A 23,848-nucleotide genomic window follows, 5' to 3' on the forward strand; every position below is an offset into this window, starting at 1 on the left:
AACTAGATATGGAAGCGAAGACTACTTGCAAAATTCAAACTATACTGCAAGAAACTGTATGCTAGGTCCTGTAGAGTGGGTTTTTGTTGGCTTTATTTGCATAGTTCATAAACAAAGTTCCAAAAGTGCTGCTCTTTGATGTTCACCAGCACTGCTATTAAGTAGGCCGAGACTCGCTTGGCTTGTGTGTATTATAGAGTTTGCGAAGGCTTGAGTCCATTAAGTAGTCCACTGATCTAGAGAGAGGAACATGTAAAAGTTAGTACGTGAACCTTCAATGCATGAACACCCTGATCTGGTATTAAATTTTACTAGGGACATCTATAATGCCTTTGACTGCAATGGGGATTACTTAAATCTTGACAGAGTACAGACTGAGCTTGGTGATCTGCTAAATGATGGATCACTTATGCTATGATGAAATTTTTACAATAAGAACCCCATCATAATTAGGAATATGTGGCACATCTGAGTGTCAGAATTGCAGCTGTCTAAAAAGCATTCTCAATAAGGTTCAAGCCCTTAAACTATGAAGTTTATCACAAAAATGACACGTACCTATCAATTGGCGTTATAATGGCGGGAATAGCTGAGAGCCCTACTGCAGTAGTGGCCCACTTCCGTACTGGGAGAGGCCAGCGGGTAACACGTCCCATCAAATAAAGAGAAGTGGCACATATTCGATTGATGGTAAACCCTGGTATGGCCACCGATGCAAGAGCTTGCCAAACAAAGGTATCTACTACAGCCACTGCGATATCTGCTGTATGACCTAGACCATCTGTGTTTGCCTAAGAACATAGAAAATGGATGCAAAAATTGCACAAGATTAAAAATAGTTTTTGGGGGAAACGAGTTTGACCATTCAGATGTTTGGAATCTTGGTTGCAGAAATCTGTCGAGTACACACAAGCACACCTCCATAACGCTGATGTGATAACATACAGAAGAGCTACAGCCTAGCTGAAAGCCATCTTGAGAAACCAGCTCACATCAACTAGGATAAATACCTGTGCAGCTTTTTGTCCTTTATCAGCTGCATCTGCAGTTACATAAGCTGTGGCTATACCATAGGTTGCCCAAACAAGAGATTTTGGTACTAGGGCACGAAATGATTCCCCAACTTCATTGGCGTAACCTGAAAGATTAAAATAAAATCCATTGCTTACTTTTTGGAATTTGTGAATTTTTTTTTTTATATATAGTACATGTGCCCTTTTAAAAGGGCTCTCCAAAGAGAAAATACATTACATTTTTGTATATACCTTTCACAAGGCTGCTGTATGGTCAGCTGTGATACAATGTAATCAACACAAGATGGCAGAGCCCAATGACTGCCTGCAGCAGTTGTGTACTGCTTGTATGTTAACAGAAGACCAGGGCAGCAGTTTAAGCCTAAACTGAGGAAGGTGGGGGTCTCTGGAAAACAATTACAGGGAGTATTGTACAGATCTAATGCATCGCTCATGATGTACCCACATTTAACAATGTTTAGTGTATTGGGTTTCACTTGTCCATGCAATGTGGATAAAAAATATGATTGTTACAAAGTGCCATATGGGCTGGGAGAATATACCATAGGAAAGCACAAATAATTTGAACAAACTCATAGACAGGTGACAGAAGATTTGATTCTTGCACCTTCCTAGGAGGACTGAATGGAAACTAAAGTGTGCACCATTCAGCGGAGCGCTGTTTTAACAAACCGTTGAGTATTTGCTTGCAGAAATGTATGCAAAGTATCTGCACCTCTTAGCAGTAAAAAAAGTGCTTTTTGTACAGCAATGAAGGCTTTTTTTTTTTTTTTTTTTTTAGCTAAATTTTTTTACTTTTTTATTTCTTGGTTCAAAACCACTTTTCTCTAGTCACCTTCCACGACAGCCACCTTGGAGGTTGTATCTCTGCTCTAATAGGGGTCAGGAACACAAAGAGGTTAAATAACCCTCCCCTTCCTGCTACCCCAGTGTTTTCCTGTCCCCTATCAGGGCTTGAAGAGGTCAAAAGGGCTGCCGTGGCCAGCGAGCGGAGCCCTATTTACTTACCGAAGCTGGGCAGCCGAGGTCGGGGGGGGGGGGGGGGGTTCGCCTCTCCTCCATGGGCTGCTCCCGTCTCCACCACGGGTGTGACTCGGGACATGGCCGCCCCTCCCGCGCCCTCCGGGGTAAAGCGGTACGGTGCCTGCCGGGGTCCTGCACAGCTCCCCGGCTTCCTCCTTCCTCTTGGCGTCACATTGGAGCCGTGGCGCGTGCGTCAGAGGGGGCGGGCAGTTGACCGGAAGTGGTAGTGATGCGCACTTCCGGTTTGCGGCGTCCTGAGAAGGGGAAACGCGCGCCGGCACCCAGGGAGACCCGGGAAACGAATACCATGCCGGCAGGGGTCGAGCACATCCTCCTCAGGGACGGGGAGGAGGATCTGGTGAATGAACGCCGCAATCACCCTTAAAAGGGTGCAGCAGCAGCTCCAGGTAAGCACAGTGTGTGGTGTGTGCAGAATGGATGGTGAGAAGCCCTCAACTGCAGCATCTGCGGAGCCCAGCGTTCCCCCTCCTACAGTGAGAAGCGGGGCTGGTCCCTTGCCTGTCAAACAATCTGGTGGCACAGGTCTGAGTAAGCCTTCTCTTCTTGCAGGAAGACAAGGCCTCTGCCCCTAAAAACCCCCGCAAGTGTGGTATATGTGGTGCCAGGTTTCCTTCTGACTACAGAAAGTTATGCCAGCCTTGTACGCAAAATATACTGCATACTGGGCAACCCTCGCTGTTTGACAGCATAAAGACTCTCATTAGACAGGAGGTTCAGACCTCCATAGCAGCCCTGGCCCAGGGCCCTACCCCAAAAAAGAGGAAAAGGGCACTTATGGAAGCTGACTCAGACTCGGGAGATGCCTGTTCCTCGGGGTCGGAGGAGATTTGGGAAGATGAGGGCTCCACGTCCACCTCCAGTCATACAAAAAAATACTATTTCTCCTCTGAGGATATGGAGGAGTTAGTTTCCATGGTAAGAAATACCATGGGATTGGAGGAGGAGGTCAGGCTCTCAGTCCAGGATGAAATGTTTGGAGGGTTGAAACCCAGAGGTAGGAAGGGTTTCCCGGTTTATGAGGTTATACAGGATTTAATAGCTCAGGAGTGGTCCTCCCCTGAGAAAGCACTTACGGTACCCTCTGAGCTAAATAAAATCGGCTTCCCCCTACAAGGTGATAGTTCCATTTGGGAGATCCCTAAGATAGACGTCCAAGTGTCTAAAGTCGCCAAGAAGACGTCCTTGCCCTTTGAGGATGCCTCCCACCTGAAGGATCCGATGGATCGCAAAATAGAAAGCCATCTTAAAAAGTCCTGGGAAGCCTCTACGTACCTGCTCAAAGCAAATATTGCATCCACCTGCGTAGCCAGATCGTTGTTTTTCTGGCTACGTACGTAGGAAGACCACCTGTCGGGGGGGTACCCCAAGAGAGGAAATCTTAGACCCCCTGTCAATCCTTCAAAAGGCAACAGGCTATTTAGCTGATGCTTCAGGAGAAACGGTACGGGTGGCAGCAAGGTCCCTAGTCCTTTCAAACTCGGCAAGGAGAGCCTTATGGCTGAAGTCATGGGGAGGCGATATCACTTCCAAGACGAAACTATGTGCCATCCCCTTCCAGGGACTCCACATGTTCGGGCCGGTCCTCGATGACATCCTTGAGAAGGCTTCTGACAAGAATAAGTCACTGCTGGAACAGAAACCCACCAAAAGGCGTTTTTTTTTTTTCGTCCCTCAAGGGAAGAGACTTCTCAAAGAACGTTCAGAGGAAAGGGCAAAACGGGTCGTTGGAGCTACCCGAAAGGGGATAAAGGAATAAACATCCTTGTGCCCCAACAGCAGCAGCCCTCGGAAAAGCAGTGACTCCCGGGTAGGGGGTCGACTCACACAGTTTTTCGCCCAATGGCAGGCCATGACCTCGAACCAGTGGGTCCTGCATACTATACAGTTTGGGCTAAAACTGGGGTTCGAGTACACCGCTACCCCCCCCCCCCGCACGCCCTAAGTATTACCCCAGCGCAATCCCCAAGTCTGCAAAAAGTTCTGTGGCTTCAGATAGAAGAACTGCTACGGGAAGAAGTGGTCTCGTATGTACCTCCACAAGAGGAGGGCAGGGGACATTATTCTCGCTTGTTCCTGATAAAGAAACCCTCAGGAAAACACAGGCTCATTATAAATCTAAAGCCCCTGAACCACTTCATCAAATACCGAAGATTCAAGATGGAGTCAGTGAGATCAGCGATTCCTCTTATTGGACGAGGCTGGCAGATGGCGACAATAGACCTAAGGGATGCGTATTGCCACGTACCCATTCATCCTGACCACCGGAAGTTTCTGAGGTTTGCGGTCGCCCATGGCCGAGGAATCTGCCACCTTCAGTTCAATGCCCTGCCGTTTGGAGTATCCCCAGCACCAAGGGTGTTCACGAAGATCATGAAAGAGGCAGTCATCTTCATTCGACTTCAGGGGGATATGTATTGTACCGTATCTAGACGATCTGCTGATTGTCGCCCCATCAGTAAACCGGCTGAACCAGGACGTATCAAGAACCCTACAGATTCTTGAAACTCTAGGGTGGATACCAAATCTACAGAAGTCGGCCCTCTGTCATTCCCCGAGGGGAAAAAATTTGGGGGGATTCTCTTGGATTCAGAGAAGAGGACGTCCTTTCTTCCCAAAGATCGTCAAAAAGACCTTCGGCAGAAAATAATCCGGTTCAGAGACCAAAGGATGCTGAGGGACGCCATGTCCATCCTGGGTTCTCTGACAGCGTTCATTCAGGCGGTGTCCTGGGCACAAGCTCACACGCGAGTCCTCCAGTCGTATGTCCTAATAAATATGAAGAAATATCCAAACAACCTGGCAAAAAAAAGTTCAACTTCCAGGACATGTAAAATCAGCCCTCTGGTGGTGGCTGAGCTACCGAAACCTGAGGCGAAGAGTAAGCTGGGATCAGCTTCCTCTAAGAATACTATGTACCGATGCCAGTCTGAGGGGCTGGGGAGTTGTGGTCGAAGATTCATTCTTCCAGGGGCAGTGGCCCCAGAACTTAACGGCCAGGTCTTCAAACCTATGGGAGTTGACGGCGGTGGAAGAGTCACTGAAGGCAGCATCAGCCCTGGTCAAGAACCATCATGTTCGGATATACTCCGACAACGTGACCACGGTGGCATATCTCAGGTATCAAGGGGGCACAAGGTACGCCAGCCTAAAGAAAGTAGCAACAAGGATCTTCCTCTGGGCAGAGAAGCACCTGTTATCCATCTCCGCGGTACACCTGAAGGGGTCGGAAAACATCCAGGCAGACTTCTTGAGCAGGAAGGACGTCCATCCAGGAGAATGGTGCCTGAACCAAGAGGTGTTCCAGGCTCTAGCCTCAGGATGGGGGACCCAGAAGTCGACCTGTTCGCGAATGCACAAAATACAAAGGCGGCGAGCTATTTCTCCCTCCGTCCCACGGATGGAGCCCGGGGGACGGATGCTTTTGACCATCCATGGGTCTTCAGACTGGCCTACGCCTTTCCCCCCAATTCCGATGCTGGCAAGAACGTTACAAAAGGTCAGGGCAGACGGAGTCACGACGATCCTAGTGGCTCCCATGTGGCCAGGACGAAGCTGGTACAGCGCTCTGTTTGGACATGGCCCAGGAAGGTCCCTTGCTTTTACCCCAGAAGACCGACCTTTTTCAGGGTCCATTGCTACACCCGAACCCAGCTAAGCTATGTCTAGCAGCCTGGTTATTGAGGCCAACATTCTGAAGGCCAAAGGGTTGTCAGATGAAGTAATCCAGACCCTTCAAAAAAGTAGAAAGCCGATAACTAATGCAATTTACGGGAAGATATGGAAAACATTTTTTCCTCCTGGTGCCTCCCGAGGGTCCCTGACCCCGCCCATCCAAATATTGCCCAGATACTAGACTTCCTACAGAAAGGGTTAGATCTAGGGCTTACTCCGAGTACATTAAAGGTGCAGGTATCTGCCCTTAGTTCCTTTTTTGACCAAGACCTAGCTAAACACCGCTGGGTCAAGCGGTTCATGTTAGCGGCAGGCAGGACTCGCCCTTCGCTCCCTAGTCAAGTTCCCCCCTGGGATCTTAATTTAGTGCTCAATAGCCTAACACAGGCCCCGTTTGAGCCCCTGTCAGAAATCCCGTTAAAAATTCTCACGCTTAAAACAGTGATTCTTGTGGCAATCACATCAGCTAGATGGGTGGGGGAGCTACAGGCCATTTCGGTACAGGAACCTTATCTCCTACTCAATTCAGACAGTATAGTACTACGCCTAGACCCCCTCCTTTATGCCCAAGGTGGTGTCAAACTTTCATAGAAGCCAGGATATCATGTTGCCCTCATTTTGCCCAAATCCTTCTAACCCGAAGGAAGCAAAATTTTCATACCCTGGATGTCCGCAGGGTAGTTCTCCGTTACCTCGAAGCAACCAAGGATTGGAGAATCGATCAGAACCTGTTCCTTCAGTATTCAGTAAGAAATAAGGGGAAGAAGGCGGCAAAGAACACGATAGCAGGCTGGATCAAGCAGTCCATCTCTCTCCTCCCGAGTCGTTAAAAGCCCACTCCACTCGATACGTCTTCGAAGCAGATATGCAGAGCGGCCACCTGGTCCTCTGTGCACACCTTTACTAGACACTATAGACTGGATTTCAATAGGGATCTGACATTCGGCAGACGCGTCTTGCAAGCCATAGTCCTTCCCTAATAAATTAACTTTGGCATGACTCCAAGGTGGCTGTCGTGGAAGGTGACTAGAGAAAATAGAATTAGACTTAACGGTAATTCGGTTTCTAGGAACCTTCCACGACAGCACTAATTTCCCTCCCTGTATAATATGTTTACCTGATGATTCCTGCTCTACTGGCGGTAACTATTCATGCTAGTATGTTCAGGAAAACACAGACAGCAGGAAGGGGAGGGTTATTTAACCTCTTTGTGTTCCTGTCCCCTATTAGGGCGGAGAGACAACCTCCAAGGTGGCTGTCATGGAAGGTTCCTAGAAACCGAATTACCAGTAAGTCTAATTCTATTTTCATGCTGATGCAGTGGCATCAAGGTAATGGGATTAGGGCTTGGTGTCAGCAGCAGTCCTTGACACACCGCCCTAGGTTTAGTAATGAAAAGGTGTCAGCCCAACACCCTCATTACTAAGCTGGTAAGGAAACACAAACCTACACACTGGTTACAGCCTATGTAGTTTTATTCTGTTAACGCTCCTACACAGGGTGGTTACAAACAGCAACTCTTAATTTAAAAAAAAAAAAAAAATTATGGGTTCCCATGTAATCTTGTTGACCAGCAAAGGCAAGGCAGACGGCTGCAGGCTGATATTAATAGCCCGAAAAGGGCCATGGACATCAGGCTCCTTTCCGCCCCAGAAAAGGCACATCTAGAAAATGTGCAAATTCTGGCATTTAGACGCCCTCTAGCAGTGGCAAGTGGGTAATTCTGGGGGGGAAGGGTGGTGTTAATGTCACCTTTGTATTGCCGGGTAACATCAAGCCCACAGACTTATAATGGAGAGGCATCTATAAGACGCACCTATTACCCCATAGTGATATTCTAAAACCAGAGAACACATACCCAGAATAAAGTCCCTTATTTGAAATAATGACAAACTTTTTATTGAATCTAAATTAAACCATACTTACAGATGCCTAATCCACTGAAGCAAGGTTGAACTGGCCCAGCAGTGAATTTTTAGGGACGCGGGCCCTTTAAAACAGAGGTACACATGCGCATGCATGTATTTCTGACCTACCACCACGACCTGGCGAACCCAGGTAAGCGCTGGGGGGCCCTGGGCGAATGGGATGTGGGACACACTATGGGGTCTGAGTCAAGGGTGCCAGTATTGGCACGGGTCCCCTCTAAGGCCGGTTTCACACTAGCGCATTTTCAGCGCGCGCACGGCCGGGGGTAGCTCCGCCCCCGATCCGGCTCTCTGCCCGGCGTGCCCGCCCCTTCCTTGTAGCGCCGCCTCCTAGCGGACAGCGGCGCCTGCGATCGGCGCACCCTATCTTTAGCATAGGGTGCGCCGATCGTGCGCAGGCCGTGCGCTAGTTGCGCTTTGACCTGCGCTGCGCACTTTTGACGGTGCGCCGTGCGCGCCAAAATCCGAAAAGTTTGATTTTGGCGCGCACGGCGCACCGTCAAAAGTGCGCAGCGCAGGTCAAAGCGCAACTAGCGCACGGCCTGCGCACGATCGGCGCACCCTATGCTAAAGATAGGGTGCGCCGATCGCAGGCGCCGCTGTCCGCTAGGAGGCGGCGCTACAAGGAAGGGGCGGGCACGCCGGGCAGAGAGCCGGATCGGGGGCGGAGCTACCCCCGGCCGTGCGCGCGCTGAAAATGCGCTAGTGTGAAACCGGCCTAAGTGCATGTTTCCACGGTCATTCACAGCATCCAACCCGCAGCAGCCTGATGTTACAGTATAGTTGAGGGGATTTCATGAAAACCCATCTCCACTATGCTTGCAGGGACGCCTCTGGCTTCCTTCTGGAGATGCACATGCAGTGCGTCTTTCTAGACCGCAGCATGTCTATTTTGCAGAGACGCTCAGTCTCCGCAAGATAAATATGACCATCCAATGTATAGGACGTGGTGATTCCGAATGGTTCAATGAACACATGAAGAATCACCAGTGTTCAAAAACCGGCGACCACTTGGAAGGAGCGGACATGTGCAGCATCCAAAGCGCTGCTGGTTTCTGCCCGTGGAAACACACCCTAATACTCGCCATTCCTGGTAGCTGTAGTGAATTCAGCACCCTCTGACTTTGATGTCTAAGGGCAGAGGCAGAGCTGATGTCATCACTGCGTACTCAGCCTCAGTCCTGAACATTGCAAAGCTGGGAGAGATGCTGAGTATACCGGACCTGTGGCGGGAACAGAAGAGGTGTACTTTCTCGTTTTCCATTTTTTTATGTATGCAGCATTACATGGGGCCCATGATGTGTTGTATGGAGAAGCAATGCATGATGCCTGTGATGTACTGTAAGGAGGAGCATTATATGTGATCCATAATACTGTATAGAGGACTATGTGGGGTCCATATGTTGTACTATATGTGTATATATAAAATTTGTTTTGTCTATCGGGAGTCGTGGCATGTTTTAAAGGGGCCCACTAATATGCTTTCACTCAAGGCCCACGAAAACCTGGAGCTGACCCTGGCGACAATGCACATCAAGATGAATGCCAGCTGCGACACAGCCCTATGCTCTGTGACAGGCCATGCGTCGACATCGCATAGCAGTTGCGTTAAATGATTCCTACAGCCTTTGATAGGCCGGAGGCCTTTCAATGTTACTGCTATGTAATGTCAGCGAAGGGCCTGTCAGAGTAGACCACCCTGTTACAGCTGTAGTCGGCAGCCATTTTAATGACCACGCAGAATATGAAGTCACGAGGAAGCCGAGGAGCGCAAGAAGGTGAGGAAAAAAGGGGCCCAGGATGGGGACCTTATTACAGTGGACATTGGAGTCCAGGATCGGGACATTAAATAAAGGGGCCCAGGAACTAGCACCTTATAAAACAGGTGACATAATTACTGTATGGTGGTCAGGAAGAGAAACATATATTATTGGCTTATGGTGGCAAGTGGGGACATTATTACTGATGTAATTTAACTTGCTTTTTTAGGTTACTGTCTTCCATGGAGGAGTACAAAAGGGGGTCCTGCTACTGTGCAGGGCGGCACTTTTTTTTTTTTTTTTTTTTTTTTTCTTCTCTAGATCTGACTGTAGAAGTTTGGGGGAAAATAGTGGGGAATGTGCTCTGGAAGCGATCAGCTTAGACAACTTATTTTCTGCAGACATGCGTCCTGGCTGGAAGAAGTGATGGTTGTCTGCACTGGATGAAGATGAAAGACTTCAACTACATACGTCATCAGTGAGTGTTAGGGCTCATACTCACTTGCGAGAGACTCGCACATGACCAGCACTCAGACTGGAGCGTGCGGATACATGTATTTCTATGCAGCCGCACGCTCCAGTCCAAGTGCCGACGCAGTGCCAGGTTTTCATGCGAGACTTGCACGAGAATGGTGCGAGTCTCTTGCAAGTGAGTATGAGCCCTTACTTGTACACTTGCACTATATACTGTATACACAGCTCCTCTGTATAATGTTACTGGTGATCACTTATCTGTGCACACACTATATACAGAGTGCCTGTATATGTCACTGTATTACCTGTACACTGACACTATACACAGAGCTCCTGTGTATAATGTCACCAGTGGTAATATTAGTGCTGTTCATATTGTGGTTTTTATTAATGATCAGTATAGTGAGAGGAATACAATGTGGTGGTATTTCTCTTGTATGTGGTATTATTCAGTCAATATGTGGTCTGGTCATGATGTGACTGTATTAACCATCTGTATGTGGTATTCAGTCACTGTGGTAGTAATATGTGGTCATGGTGTAGCAATATTTGTCTCCTGTATGTGGTTTTATTTGGTCACTATGTGGTCTGGTCATAGTGTGGCGGTATTTGTCCCCTGTATGAGATTATTGGTCTTGGTACAGTGGATTATGTTGTGTATGGAGGTCACTTGTTGTTTGATATCAATAAGGAGAAGATTCTTGATTTCCAATAGATTAAATGCTTGGACGTTTAACCCCTCCCTGTCCTGTGACTATAGCACAGTAGCAAATATGCACTTGGTGGTTTGGTGAAAACAAGTAATCCCCCTATCCTCGGGCCATGTTCACACATTCAGTGTTTGGTCAGTATTTTGTCTAAGTGTTTGTAATCCAAAACCAGAAGTGGTGACGGGTCTCTATAATACTTTCCCTCTGATTGTTCCACTCCTGGTTTTGCCTTACAAATACTGACCAAATACTGAACATGGCCAAAGGATAATTGATCATAGATTGGTGTGGGTCCAACTGCTGGGACCTGCACCGATCTACAGAATGTGAACTCTTATCCCCATTAGCATGCAGCGTCATGTGCAATTCAACCACTGATCTATTCATTCCCTAAAGGGCTGCACTTGGCTTTTTCTGAAAGAAGATGAATGGAGCTGCGGTCAGACATCCCACCTGCCACTCCACTTTAAAATGGGGATAAGTGTCCTGTCGTGGATAACAATTCCCCATTCTTCCGGTTTCTAAAGCCCGGATTCCACAGATCAATAAGTTATCACCTACCTAATCTGTGGATTGGTGATAACTTGTTTTCAACAAAGTACCCATTAATGCAAACTACCGTAATTGTACATTCTAGTTATGGTGTGTGCATAGTAGATGTGCAGGAGCCGCCTGTGTTTTACATTCGACGCTCCACTATATCAGGGATAATGGCTGTTATTTGCATATAGCTGTATGGTGGGCCCCAGACGCCTCAGTCCAACCCTGCAATGAAGCCAACTTCTCCAGTAACAAAAATAAAATAAACCACAATATTCCTCACCTGTCTGCAGAGAAGATAAATGCATCATGGGTCGTTATGGATTGAGAGCAGTCACATGAGTGACTGCTCTCAAAGACAGCTGGATATACACTGTGGGAGCGTTTACCTCCTGTCAAGTGTATCACTGAGCTGCTGTGAGAGAGTTCACCGGAGTTGATCAGCTCTGGTGGTCTACACGTGAGATCGCTGTGTGACAATCTGGATTACGTGGACCACAGCAGACAGTTGAGTATATGGTGTTTTATTGGGGATTGGGTGTTAGGCGAGTGTTTTGCTTATTTTTTTTTTTTATTATTTGAATATGTATGTATTTTAGATAAGGTGTGGTGTGATTTTTTTTTTTTTTTTTTTTTTTTTTTTTTTTTGTGTGTGAGCACTGGTGCCAACTAACTACTTCTCCCATCAGCGGCTCCTGCTATCACTGTTATCAGTGACAGCAATAATAAACTGATGGGCAGAGTAGTCTCATCAATCCACGCCTGCTAACCTGCGGTAAGCGTTTTACCACGGGTCACAGTATCTCTGTGGGGTCATGCTGACAACTGACATGAGCCTGCAGCGCTCTGACAGACTGTCACGTTCCACCAGTAAGAACAACTGCGGCGGTGTCTTCCACGCTGTCACACAGATGACAGCGTGGGAAACGCCATAGACTGCAAAAAAAAAAAACAAACTCAGCAAATCCGCAAATATTTTTATACATGTGTTTTTGCTTGCGGATTTGACTGGCTCGATTGAAGTCAATGGGTGAAAAACGCTAAAAATCCGCACAAAGAATTGACATGCTGCAGAAAAAAACGCAATACAAATACTCAAGGAAAATTACTGATCATGTGTGCAGCACTTCAGGATTCTCATTGAATTAGATGGCATAAGGATTCCACAGCGTTGAAAAAACACAGAGAAAACGCATTGTGTGCGCATAGCCTTAAGGGTGGAGTTCAAGGATAACAGATGCTTTTTAATTGACATTGTCAGTTTTGTTTTCTCTAACAACCCCCCACAACGGCATACAGGAGGATGTAATCTCATTCTAATAGGGACAGGAAAGAGGTCAAATAGACCCTCCCACTTCCTTTCCCCAGTGTTTTTCCTGTCCATATAGGGATGAAGAGGTCATCCTGTGGTGCTCTGTGTCGGCGGCAGACGCTAGAGATTGCGCATAGGCGAACAGCGGGAGGTCGGTGGTTTTTTTTTTTTTTTTTTTTTTTTTTTTTGGTTTTTTTTTTACCTTCACTCTCCGGGTGCTTTTCCTGGCTCCTGTGGACTCAGGGCTTTTTTTTTATCCCCCCCCCCAGTCTACCCAGAGCAGCAAACTCTGGGGAAGTTTGCGGGCGGGAGGTCTTTCTGAGCTCTCCAGGTCCCATCTCCTCCCCCTGCTCCAGCTGAACCCAAGAGCAGGGACGCGATGAGGGAATCATGCTCCCAGCTTCCCTCGGTGAAACCTGACGCGGGCCGGCTGGATGTGACATTTGACACTGGGCGGCCTTTGATAGTGTTACTGCTGGTTTTGTGCTCCACAGTGGAATGCACCAGTAGATTGGAATACAGGAGGCAGACAGAGACCACCTGAAGATCCCTTAAGCTGGAAAGGGGGGGGGAGGAGGAGTCCCTCTGATTTGGGGAAGGTGCTAGTCTGGTCACCTGACAAAGAGCCCTGGATGGAAGGTCAAGCAAGATAGGACAAAACTGTGTGGTAGCATTTGGTCCTTCCCCCTCTGCATTTGTAGAGCCTAGCGCTGTAACGGTCCCTGTAAGTGTACAGGCATTTTTGCCTTCTCCCCTTCTCTTTCAGAGCAAAAAGCAATCTGCACCAAGGGGTAAATCCAAGGCAACCATCCGTAGATGTGCAATTTGTGCAAAAAAAAAAAAAATTTTTTACTTCTCATGGGAAGCCCTATGTCAAGGACTGTACAGAAAAAATTATTAAAGAACAGCCCTCCTTAAGAGATGAAATTAATGGGATAGTCCGTGATGAAATACAATATTCCCTGCCTTCCTTCTCCCAGGCAGTAGCTGCTCCCAGCGCCCCTCCAGCAACCAAAAGAAAGATCTATCAGGAGGAGGATTTAGATTCCCAGGAGTCTATGCCAGAAGAATTTCTGCAGGAGGGTGAGCGGAGTCCCAGTCCTGAGATACATGATAGGAAGTACTACTTTTCCTCGGAAAACATGGAGGAACTTCTCATGGCTGTGAGGAGAACCATGGAGGTAGAAAAGAACTACACGTACAGTGCAGGAGATAATGTTCGGGGGGGTCTCCGATCAAGGAGAAAGCTGGTATTCCCGATTCTTAAAAACCTCTCTCAGCTGGTTCTGGAAGAATGGGATTCTCCAGAGAAGAGATAAAGGACAGATTAATAATCAACAAAAGTCAGATGCAAATACCTTCCACAAAAAAAGACATTCTTAGGAGTTATTTTAGATTTTCAGGAACAAACATCTTTTTAGCCTAAACAGAAGCAGATCCAGCTCAGGTCAAAGATAAACATCCTGCAGAGCAGAAAGTCTGTATCTAAGAGATTCGCCATGTCTGTCTTCGGCTGGCTCAATGATCTCTTGCATCCCATCAGTAACCTGGGCCCTGGTGGACACCAGGGACCTTCAGACTTACAGTGGCATTTAAAAGTTTGGGCACCCCTGGTCAAAATTACTGTTATTGTGACCAGTTAAGCAAGTTGAAGATGGAATGATCTCTAAAAGGGCTAAAGTTAAAGATGACACATTTTCTCTGTATTTTAGGCCAAAAAAATTATATATTGTCATTTTTTACATTCTAAAAATTACAATAAGGAAAATAGGCCAATACAAAAGTTTGGGCACCCTGCATAGTTAATACCTAGTAGCACTCCCTTTTTAAAATATCACAGCTTGTAAACGCTTTTAGTAGCCAGCCAAGAGTCTTTCAATTCTTGTTTGATGGATTTTCATCCATTCTTCCATTTCTGTGAGATTCCTGGGTCGTCTTGCATGCACTGCTATTTTGAGGACTAGCCACAGATTTTCAATGATGATCGAATCAGGGGACTGTGAGGGCCATTGAAAAACCTCTAGCTATCGCCTTTTGAGGTAGTCTATTGTGGATTTTGATGTGTGTGATCATTATCCATTTGTAGAAGCCATCCTGTTTTCAAATTCAGCTTTTTTTACACATGGTGTTATGTTTGCATCAAGAATTTGTTGAAGTTTCATTGATTCCATTCTTCCCTCTACCTGTGAAATGTTCCCTGTGCCATTGTCTTCAACACAACTCCAAAGCATGATTGATCCATCCCCATGCTTAATGGTTGGAGAGATGTTCTTTTCCTGAAATTCTATGCAATTTTTTCTCTGCACGTACCTTTGATCATTGCGACCAAAGAGTTTTATTTAACTTCAGCGATTCACAGGACTTGTTTCTAAAACGCATTGGGCTTGTTTAGATGTTCTTTTGCATACCTCTGATGCTAAATTTTATGGTGAGGGTGCAGGAGAGGTTTTCTTCTGATGACTCTTCCATGAAGACCATATTTGATAAGGTGTCTCTGAACAGCAGAACAATTACCACAACTCCAGAATCTGCTAAATCTTTCTGAAGGTCTTTTGCAGTCAAGTGGGGGTTCTGATATGCCTTTCTAGCAATCCTACAAGCAGCTCTCTCTGAAATTTTGCTTGGCCTTCCAGACCTTATCTTGACCTCCACTGTTCCTGTAAACTGCTATTTCTGAATTACATATTGAACTGAGGAAAGGACAACTTGAAAACGCTTTGCTATCTTCTTATAGCCTTCTCCTGCTTTGTGGGCCTCCACCATTTTCATAATGCTAGGCAGCTGCTTAAAAGAACCCATGGTGGCTGTTTTTTCGCACAAGGTTAGAGGAGGCTTTGTGTTTCTAAATCTGTGGAATCTGCATCAGCTGGCCTTTCCTAACATTGAGGGTGAACAAGCCATATCCCTTACAGGCTAATTAACTTTGACCAAGGTTTCAGACCTTATCTGAGCACACAAATCTCCAAAGGTGCCCAAACTTTAGCATCGGACCATTTTTCCTTGTATTTTTTTTCACATTTTAAAAATTACAAAATGTGTATTACTTTTTAGCCTAAAATACAAAACAAATGTGTCATCTTTAACTTTAGGCCTTTTAGAGATCATTTTATCTTCAACTTGCTTAACTGTTCACAATAACAGTAATTTTGACCAGGGGTGCCTAAACTTTTGCATGCCACTGTATATTTTGCCAGAGTAGGAAGGATTCCCCAGGTCGTTGAACAAGATGATGTCTATGCTTGCTCGGATAAGGACATCATTATCTTAGTTGAACAACCCAAGGAAGCTGAACACGGAAGTTCCTTTGATTCAGATCACCATAGAAGTGGACACCAGCAAGAGAGGATGGATCGCCATGGTTTCCCAGACATCCCTTCCAGGGTCACTGGTTGGCCGAAATCAGCAAACAGTCCTCAAATTTCAGGGAACTGAAGGCAGCAGAAGAGGTCCTAAGGGCAGCAATATCAGTGATTAGAGATACCCACACAAAAATCTATTCGAACAATGTGACCACAGTCGCACACCTCAGTAACCAGGGAAGCACAAAGACCTGAAAGGCATCTCGGCGAGAATATTTTCTTGGGCCGAAGAAAATCTTCTCTCCGTACCAGCCCTCTATATAACGGGAACAGCCGACATCCTAAGCCGAAGGTTACCCACCCAGGAGAGGTGTAGGAATCCAGAGGTGTTCCAGATGTTAACCAAAAAAGTGGGGTGATCCAGAGGTTGACCTATTCGCGGGATGCCAGAATGCAAAGATGACCCGCTATTTCTCACTGAACTCAAATGACGCGTGTCTAGGCATAGACGCCTTCGCTCACCAGTGGGGATTCAATCTGCCTTATGCCATTTTCAGTCTTACCAAAGAATCTGCAAAAGATAAGGTTCAAGAAGACCAGAGTCATCCTGGTAGCACACCTCTGTGGCACCATAACCAGCCTATGTGTAGACAGTCCTCTAATCCTTCGACCAGTCAGAGATCTCCTTTACCAAGGACCAATCTGCCATCCAGACATAGACAACTTACATCTAGCAGCCTGGCTTCGGAGTCCTCGATTCTAAGGGTATCGTTACACCTAGCGATGCACCAGCGATCCCGACTAGCGATATGACGCAGTCAGGATCGCTGGTGCATCGCTAGGTGGTCGCTAGTGAGCTGCCACACAGGCAGATCTCACCAGGGACATCGCAGGGGTCGGGGGTAGCTACTTACCTGTCAGACGCGGCGATCCTGACGTCCTCCCGCCCGGCTCCATGCGTCGCTCGTCGGCGCCACAGGAAGCCCAGCAGGAAGTGGCCGATGAGAAATGGTCCAGCAGCTTCTCGTGCGATCACCGATAACCAGCGGGGGAGCCGGTCGGAGGTAAGTAGCACATGCAGCGATATCGCTGCAACGTCACAATCGGTGACTTTACAGCGATATTGCTAGCGATATCGCAGTGTGTAACGGGGGCTTTAAGGCCAAAGGTCTCTCGGAGAGAATCCTTAACACTCTACAAAAAAAGTTGGATGCCGATTAACGCCATATATGGAAGACGTTTGTATCATAGTGTGCACCGGATCCCCTGCAACCCAACATCGCTCATATCCTGGACTTCCTACAAGAAGACTTGAACTCAGCCCCAGTACCCTAAAAGTACAAGTGGAGGCGTTGAATTCATACTTCGACCAGACCCTGTCTGAACATCGCTGGGTGAAAAGGTTCATGACAGCAGAGACCCGCCTTTGACCCAGATTGGTCGATCTGGTCTCCACCTGGGACCTAAATATCATCCTTAAGGGGTTGACACTTCTGCCATTTGAGCCCCTGTCCAGGAAAGCGGCGTTCCTGGTGGCAATCACAACAGCCAGACGAGTGGGGGAGTTACAGGCTCTTTCAATAAATGAACCCTACCTGAGGATAATAGAAGACTGGCTGGTGTTCCATCTTGACCCTTCATTTCTGCATAAGGTAGTTTCAGACTTTCAGAAAAATCAAGACCTAATATTACCTTCCTTCTACCAGAACCCAAAGAACAGAAGAGTTCCATTCTCCTGATGTAAGAAGAGTGGTCCTGCATTATCTCCACGCAACCAAAGAGTGGAGGAAAGATAATAACCTGTTCGTTCAACCTTCTAGTCAGATTAGGAGAAAGCGGCCAATTGGACAAAAAGAGCAATTGCTAAAGGGTACCAGGTTCAGAATCTTACACCTCCACAGTTCATGGCAAGAGCAGTAGAAGTCTCATGGGTGGAAAAAGCCAGTGCCTCCATTGAAACATTACCGACTTGACTTGATATCCCTTAAAGATTAAACATTTGGGAGAAAGATTCTCCAGGCGGTTGTCCCTCCCTAGACATTCAGTCTTTTAGAATTATATTAAAGGTAATTCGGTTTCTAATAGCCCACCATGACAGCATGGGTAATTCCCTCCTCTTGCTCAATTATTTGGATCCAGTAATAATAAATATGATTTGAAGCATTCATACTATTGTGGTCCTTTATAATAACACTGGGGAAAGGAGGTGGGAGGGCTATTTGACCTCTTTCGTATTTCCTGTCCCTATTAGGATGAGATTACATCCTCCTGGTGGGTTATTAGAAACTGAATTACTGGTAAGTCTAATTCTATTTTTACTCTACTATTATATTGTACTAATGACATCCCTGGGGCGTACGGCTACAGTTAGCAATATACAGCAGGCCTGATAGCCACATCTGGGTAGTGTCCCACTTGTTAGGGAAACATTTGGTATGGGAGTGCAGTCTCACCCCATACATTACTAATATGTTCCTCAAAAATGGTGTGGTGTGGATCTATTTAAGAAGACATTTCCTACTAAGTGAGAACCTTTTGTCCTATTTTCTGTATGCAAGAAAAGACTTCACCGTCTCATGTGCTTTCAACAAGGTAGACATCCATGGCCCCTGGAATGATGAGAAGGGTTGCATTTTTATTCCCCTCCCCCACTCTGGACCCATTTATGGCTTGGGTTTAATGAATTAATAAGTATCTGCTAGAGCTGCAACGCTGTCAAGGTCTGTTAAATCCACTCAAACATAGAAGAAAACTGAAGCTTGTATCTCACTTGATAGGAAAGATATAGGGAGCACGGGTAAAATAACTGCAAGCTGCTCTTATGTTGGGTTTTCATCTTTATTTCTGTGGTTTTGTTTTGTTTTTATTATACCAACAGACAGACAAATGCCAAATACCATTTGCTATATATTAGTCAGGTTTTCCCTATTAAATAGCACAGCATGAATGGAAGTGACTGCATCAGCAATGGAGGCTAAAATACAATAAAGGTGTCGTCAGGGTGTAAACTATTTGTAGCATGGGTCATCAATAAGAGATCGGCAAGGGTTCGACAAGCGTCTAGATGTTGTGCAAAAATGTAGCAACTTCTCAGGTTTTTCAGTTGTGCCGTACGTTTTATGGCAGAAATCTGATTTCTACCAAGGTGCATGGCACGTGTATGATGCTACTGATTGTTCGTGCTTCCCTTACTATGCCACGCATCTTCATTAAGGCTGATGTGCGTAACGCCAATCTTAAGGAATCAGGAGGGTAACTGCCTTTTTCCACACTGTAAAAATATTTCATTCAAAAACCAATGTCTGCAGTAGTCACATTTTATCATCCGTGATTTAGACTAATGACGAGAAATGTTCCAGATTTGTCATTCAGCTGCTCCTTCTGAAAATGGGACAATTCCCCTGAAGCCTCTTAAGAGCGATGATTAAAAATGGCCTGGTTTACACTACAGTCATCAAAGCCACAAAACTGTAGTTCTGATCATGGCGAAAAGCCGACAAAAGGAAGGAGATGTTAAGACCTAATGGGAGGGTTTAGAAAAGCTGGAGACTATTCATGATGGCATTGTGCCAGGGGCAGGACAGCCTATTCTGATCAGTACTCTTCTGTAAGATGATCTGCTGCTTCTGTGCCATAAAGTCTGGAGAAAACCTTCTTGTGTGTGAAGGATATTCGGAATATGGCTTTGTTCCAGACCTATAAAGAGTTGCGATCTGTGCACACAGCCTAGCTTGTGTATGGTTACGGGTGGCACTGCATTTGCTTATGTAAACCTGTATAAGCCATGGCATAGGATTTAGGGAGTGTTGTAGCAAATCTCTATATATAAAAATGAGTGTGCGTGTGTATGTATCACCAACCAATCACAAAGCATCTTTCATTTCACCAGAGCTGTCCAAAAGCTGAGCTGTGATTGGTTGCTATGACCAACAGTTTTCCTTGCAAACAATTACAAAGCATCTCTCAATTCACCAGAGCTGGTTAAAAGTAGCTGAGCTGTGATTGGTTGCTATGACCAACAGTTTTCCCACTTGACAATACCTCAGCAGACACTGACATGGTGGGAGAAATATAGCATCCCCGGAAACATAAGCTCCCAGCCAGAAAAGAGCAGAGAGCACATGACATAAATGAATTCCCCCCCCCCCCCCTCCCGTGCCTATATCCCCATTACACATCCTCCATCCTGTAGGCACATCTTCCCTCTTAAAGGAATCATTGCTATGGAAGTCAGGGCAAATCCATCCAGCGCTTTAATTCTAACCCCCAGGCCTCTCTTAAAGGGATCCCCGGTATGGAAGTCAGGGCAATTGCCTTCAAATGCTCTAGTACTGACCCCAGGCTCTCTTAAAGGGACCCCCAGTAAGGAAGTTGGCAAATCCACTCAGCGCTCTGGTTCTGATTCCAGGCCTCTCTTAAAGGGATCCCCGGTATGGAAGTCAGGGCAATTGCCTTCAAATGCTCTAGTACTGACCCCAGGCTCTCTTAAAGGGACCCCCAGTAAGGAAGTTGGCAAATCCACTCAGCGCTCTTGTTCTGACCCAAGTCCCCTCTTAAAAGGATCCTCAGTATGGAAGTGAGGGAAAATCCACTCTGCGCTTTGGTACTGATCCCAGGCCTCTCTTACAGGGATCTCCGGTATGGAAGTTAGGGTAAATCCCTCAGCGCTCTGATTCTCTCCTCAGGCTTCTATTAAAGGAATCATTGGTATGGAAGTCAGGGCAAATCCACTCAGCACTCTGGTTCTGACGCCAGGCCTCTCCTAAAGGGATCCCCAGTATGGAAGTTAGGACCGTTCCATTCAGCGCTCTGGTTCTGCCTCCAGGCTGACAGGATGATGTGGGATAGTGGTGGTAGTTGTTGGGTGGCTCTGGATGATGGGATGATGTGGGATATTAGGGGTAGTTGTTGGGTGGCTCTGGCTGATGGGATGATGTGGGATATTAGGGGTAGTTGTTGGGTGGCTCTGGCTGATGGGATGATGTGGGATATTAGGAGTAGTAGTCCAGTGGCTCTGGCTGATGGGATGATGTGGGATATTATGGGTAGTAGTCCGGTAGTTCTGGCTGATGGGACGATGTGGGATATTAGGGGTAGTAGTCCAGTGGCTCTGTCTGACGGGATGATGTGGGATATTATAGTGAATGTGGTTATGCGGCATGGGTGGGGCTCTACACTCAGCTATATATATTAGATATAATCATAATTTGTTATAACTAACCGTAGTTAGTTACTATGCCCGGGCAGCGCCGGACTCTTCAGCTAGTAGGAATATATAAAGAGAGGACTTATCACAAATGTTGAAAAAAAAAAGAAAAGTTTGGTATATAAGAGTTAGGCCAGGGTCAGACTGGTGAGAAACTCGGACGAGTCTCACACATCAATACCCGTCACTGCCACTCAGATCGGCGCATTCAGCTGCATGTATTTCTATGCAGCTGAGCGATTCGAGGACCCGCGGCAGTGCCAGGTCTTGAAGTGCGAGACTTGTCCGATTTTTCTCGCAAGTGTGACCCTGGCCTTAGAGGGATTATCCACTACACTTGCTCCTTTCTTAAAGGGCCAATGGTGGTTCAAAAGTTATGCATAATGTAGGATCCAGACAACACCAGAGAGCCCCCATTTAAATGTTTCCAAAATAGCTGATTAGGTTGATAATGGTATCTCATCTGCAGCAATCTGTTATAGAGCAGGAGCAGCTGATAAAACTCAGAATTTTCTGGGAAAAGTTTCAGTACAACTCTTGCACTTTATTCATTGTTCTGCTCAGCTCCTCCTTCTGTATACAGCGCTGTCCACAGATCAGACTGCACTACAGTGTCACTGTTTACTCTACAGCAGGGGTCCCCAACCACCGGTCCGCGGCGGTGGCGCCGACCAGCACTATACACACAGACATTGTTCTCTGCGGCGGCTCAGCGAACACTGCAGGTGCCTATCACCAGAGCGGGGCGTGCGTATGCACACAGCGTTCATCATCTGAACGCTACGACGCATTTGTGGCTGCAGCCGGGATCGCGCTGACCCCGTTATCATAACAGCGTTATGTGTCAGCTCTCTCTGTGGGCAGAGAGTGTTCACTCTGTTCTCCCGCCCATGGCCCTAGTAACACTGCAGCCGCAGCCCAACTGGAGCAGCAGTGGAAGAGAGGTATTTTTGTGGGGTACATTGTGGGGCCATCATACTTTATATGGGGGTTATATGTGTGGGGCCATCATGCTATATATGGGGGTTATATGTGTGGGGCCATCATGCTATAAATGGGGATTACATGTGTGGGTCATCATATTATATATGGGGGATTACATGTGTGGGGCCATCATATTATATATGGGGGATTACATGTGTGGGGCCATCATGCTATATATGGGGGATTACATGTGTGGGGCCATCATGCTATATATGGGGGATTACATGTGTGGGGCCATCATACTTTATATGGGGGATTACATGTGTGGGGCCATCATACTATATATGGGGGTTATATGTGTGGGGCCATCATGCTATATATGGGGGATTACATGTGTGGGGCCATCATACTTTATATGGGGGTTATATGTGTGGGGCCATCATACTTTATATGGGGGTTATATGTGTGGGGCCATCATGCTATATATGGGGGTTATATGTGTGGGGCCATCATGCTATAAATGGGGATTACATGTGTGGGGCCATCATGCTATAAATGGGGATTACATGTGTGGGGCCATCATGCTTTATATGGGGGATTACATGTGTGGGGCCATCATGCTATATATGGGGGATTACATGTGTGGGGCCATCATGCTATATATGGGGGATTACATGTGTGGGGCCATCATGCTATATATGGGGGATTACATGTGTGGGGCCATCATGCTATATATGGGGGATTACATGTGTGGGGCCATCATGCTATATATGGGGGATTACATGTGTGGGGCCATCATGCTATATATGGGGGATTACATGTGTGGGGCCATCATACATATGGGGGTTATGTTTTTTTTTTATATATATATATATATATATATTATACACACACTAAACTACAATCCTGTCCATAGCTCCGCCCCTTATGACCAAAGCCCTGCCCCTGCCACACCTCTATCCCCGCCCTACCGGGCCATGGAAGAATGGTCTTGCTTGAAGCCGGTCCCTGGTGCAAAAAAGGTTGGGGACCACTGCTCTACAGAGGTCATCCGATCTTCTGTTTAAAAGGCTGCAGTCATTCTGTGTGACTCCTGACAGTGCGTGGCATGCACACTGTCAGGATTCATCAGCATTGCCAGGGAGAGAGCGTTCACGTGCCTACAAGTATGCGATCACTTGCCGACTAGATGTGCTCAGCTTCTCCCAGATTCCCTTGTATGGAGGGGGCAAGGCGGCATGTCTAGTCTGAATGTGTCTGGAAGTAGGCAAATTGCATACGTGCAGTCACGTGACCTCCTGCGCTCACCAGCGATAGTGGTGATCCCCGCCAGCATGCAGCGCGCAGTCTGCAGTCCGATGGTGGCTGACATTTTTAGCAGTAGACTGGACAGCCCCTTTAAGGCTTATTTTCTGTGCAATCACATATTTTACCGGATTTTTCTTACCGCAGCCATGGGGCTTTTGGTTGGACAGCATTTGGCTGCGGAGTCCTAGGAGGAGCAGCCTGCAGCATGACCCCCAGAAGTGCTGAGGAAAGTCCCTGACAACTTCTGCCATTACTATGGGCTGCACCACACTGTATCTCCGGAGAGTCACCAAGGACTTCCCGAACCCCCTACAGGACGTGCTGACGGCAGAACAGCGCTCAGCGCCCCCGGTAGCCGGTGACTCACCCAAGTACCGGACCCACGTGTCTCTGTACAGGTCGGGCTCCGCCGCCGCGCCGTGCCCAGCCATCACCCGGTGAGCAGAAGGACACTGCGGTCAGGGACTGTCACACAAGAGTCCTCGTCCACATAGCCGCAACCCATCACAGGCAGCGCGGCCGGTAACAGCTGGAGTTATAGTGAGTCATCCGGGGAGGGTATAGAAAGAATGCACCGCACTGAGGCCAGGAGCGCGGCCATTACATAATGAGGAGCCGCTGCCGAGCACTGGACTGT

General features: G+C 47.0%; 1 protein-coding gene across 1 annotated transcript; it reads right to left on the minus strand.

The window, feature by feature from the left end:
* Nucleotides 1–76: 76 nt before the first annotated feature.
* On the minus strand, nucleotides 77–23,848 carry MTFP1 (mitochondrial fission process 1). Its single transcript, XM_073554811.1, has 4 exons — nucleotides 23,579–23,848; nucleotides 1,011–1,138; nucleotides 559–791; nucleotides 77–236 (listed from the first exon to the last, which is right to left on the minus strand). Exons 1-4 carry the CDS (start codon nucleotides 23,640–23,642, stop codon nucleotides 158–160), a joined length of 504 nt encoding a protein of 167 aa, XP_073410912.1. The 5' UTR covers nucleotides 23,643–23,848; the 3' UTR covers nucleotides 77–157.

This window comes from Dendrobates tinctorius, unplaced genomic scaffold, assembly GCF_039654945.1.
Source record: "Dendrobates tinctorius isolate UK_male_01 unplaced genomic scaffold, ASM3965494v1 ptg000213l, whole genome shotgun sequence".
Lineage (NCBI taxonomy): Eukaryota > Metazoa > Chordata > Amphibia > Anura > Dendrobatidae > Dendrobates > Dendrobates tinctorius.

Excerpts from the sequence above, each read along its gene's own strand:
- MTFP1 (XM_073554811.1), bottom strand. The coding sequence starts at position 23,642 with ATGGCTGGGCACGGCGCGGCGGCGGAGCCCGACCTGTACAGAGACACG. Across the intron at positions 792-1,010 it reads AAGGACAAAAAGCTGCACAG|GCAAACACAGATGGTCTAGG; the intron begins GTATTTATCCTA and ends CTATGTTCTTAG. Across the intron at positions 237-558 it reads ATTATAACGCCAATTGATAG|ATCAGTGGACTACTTAATGG; the intron begins GTACGTGTCATT and ends TCCTCTCTCTAG.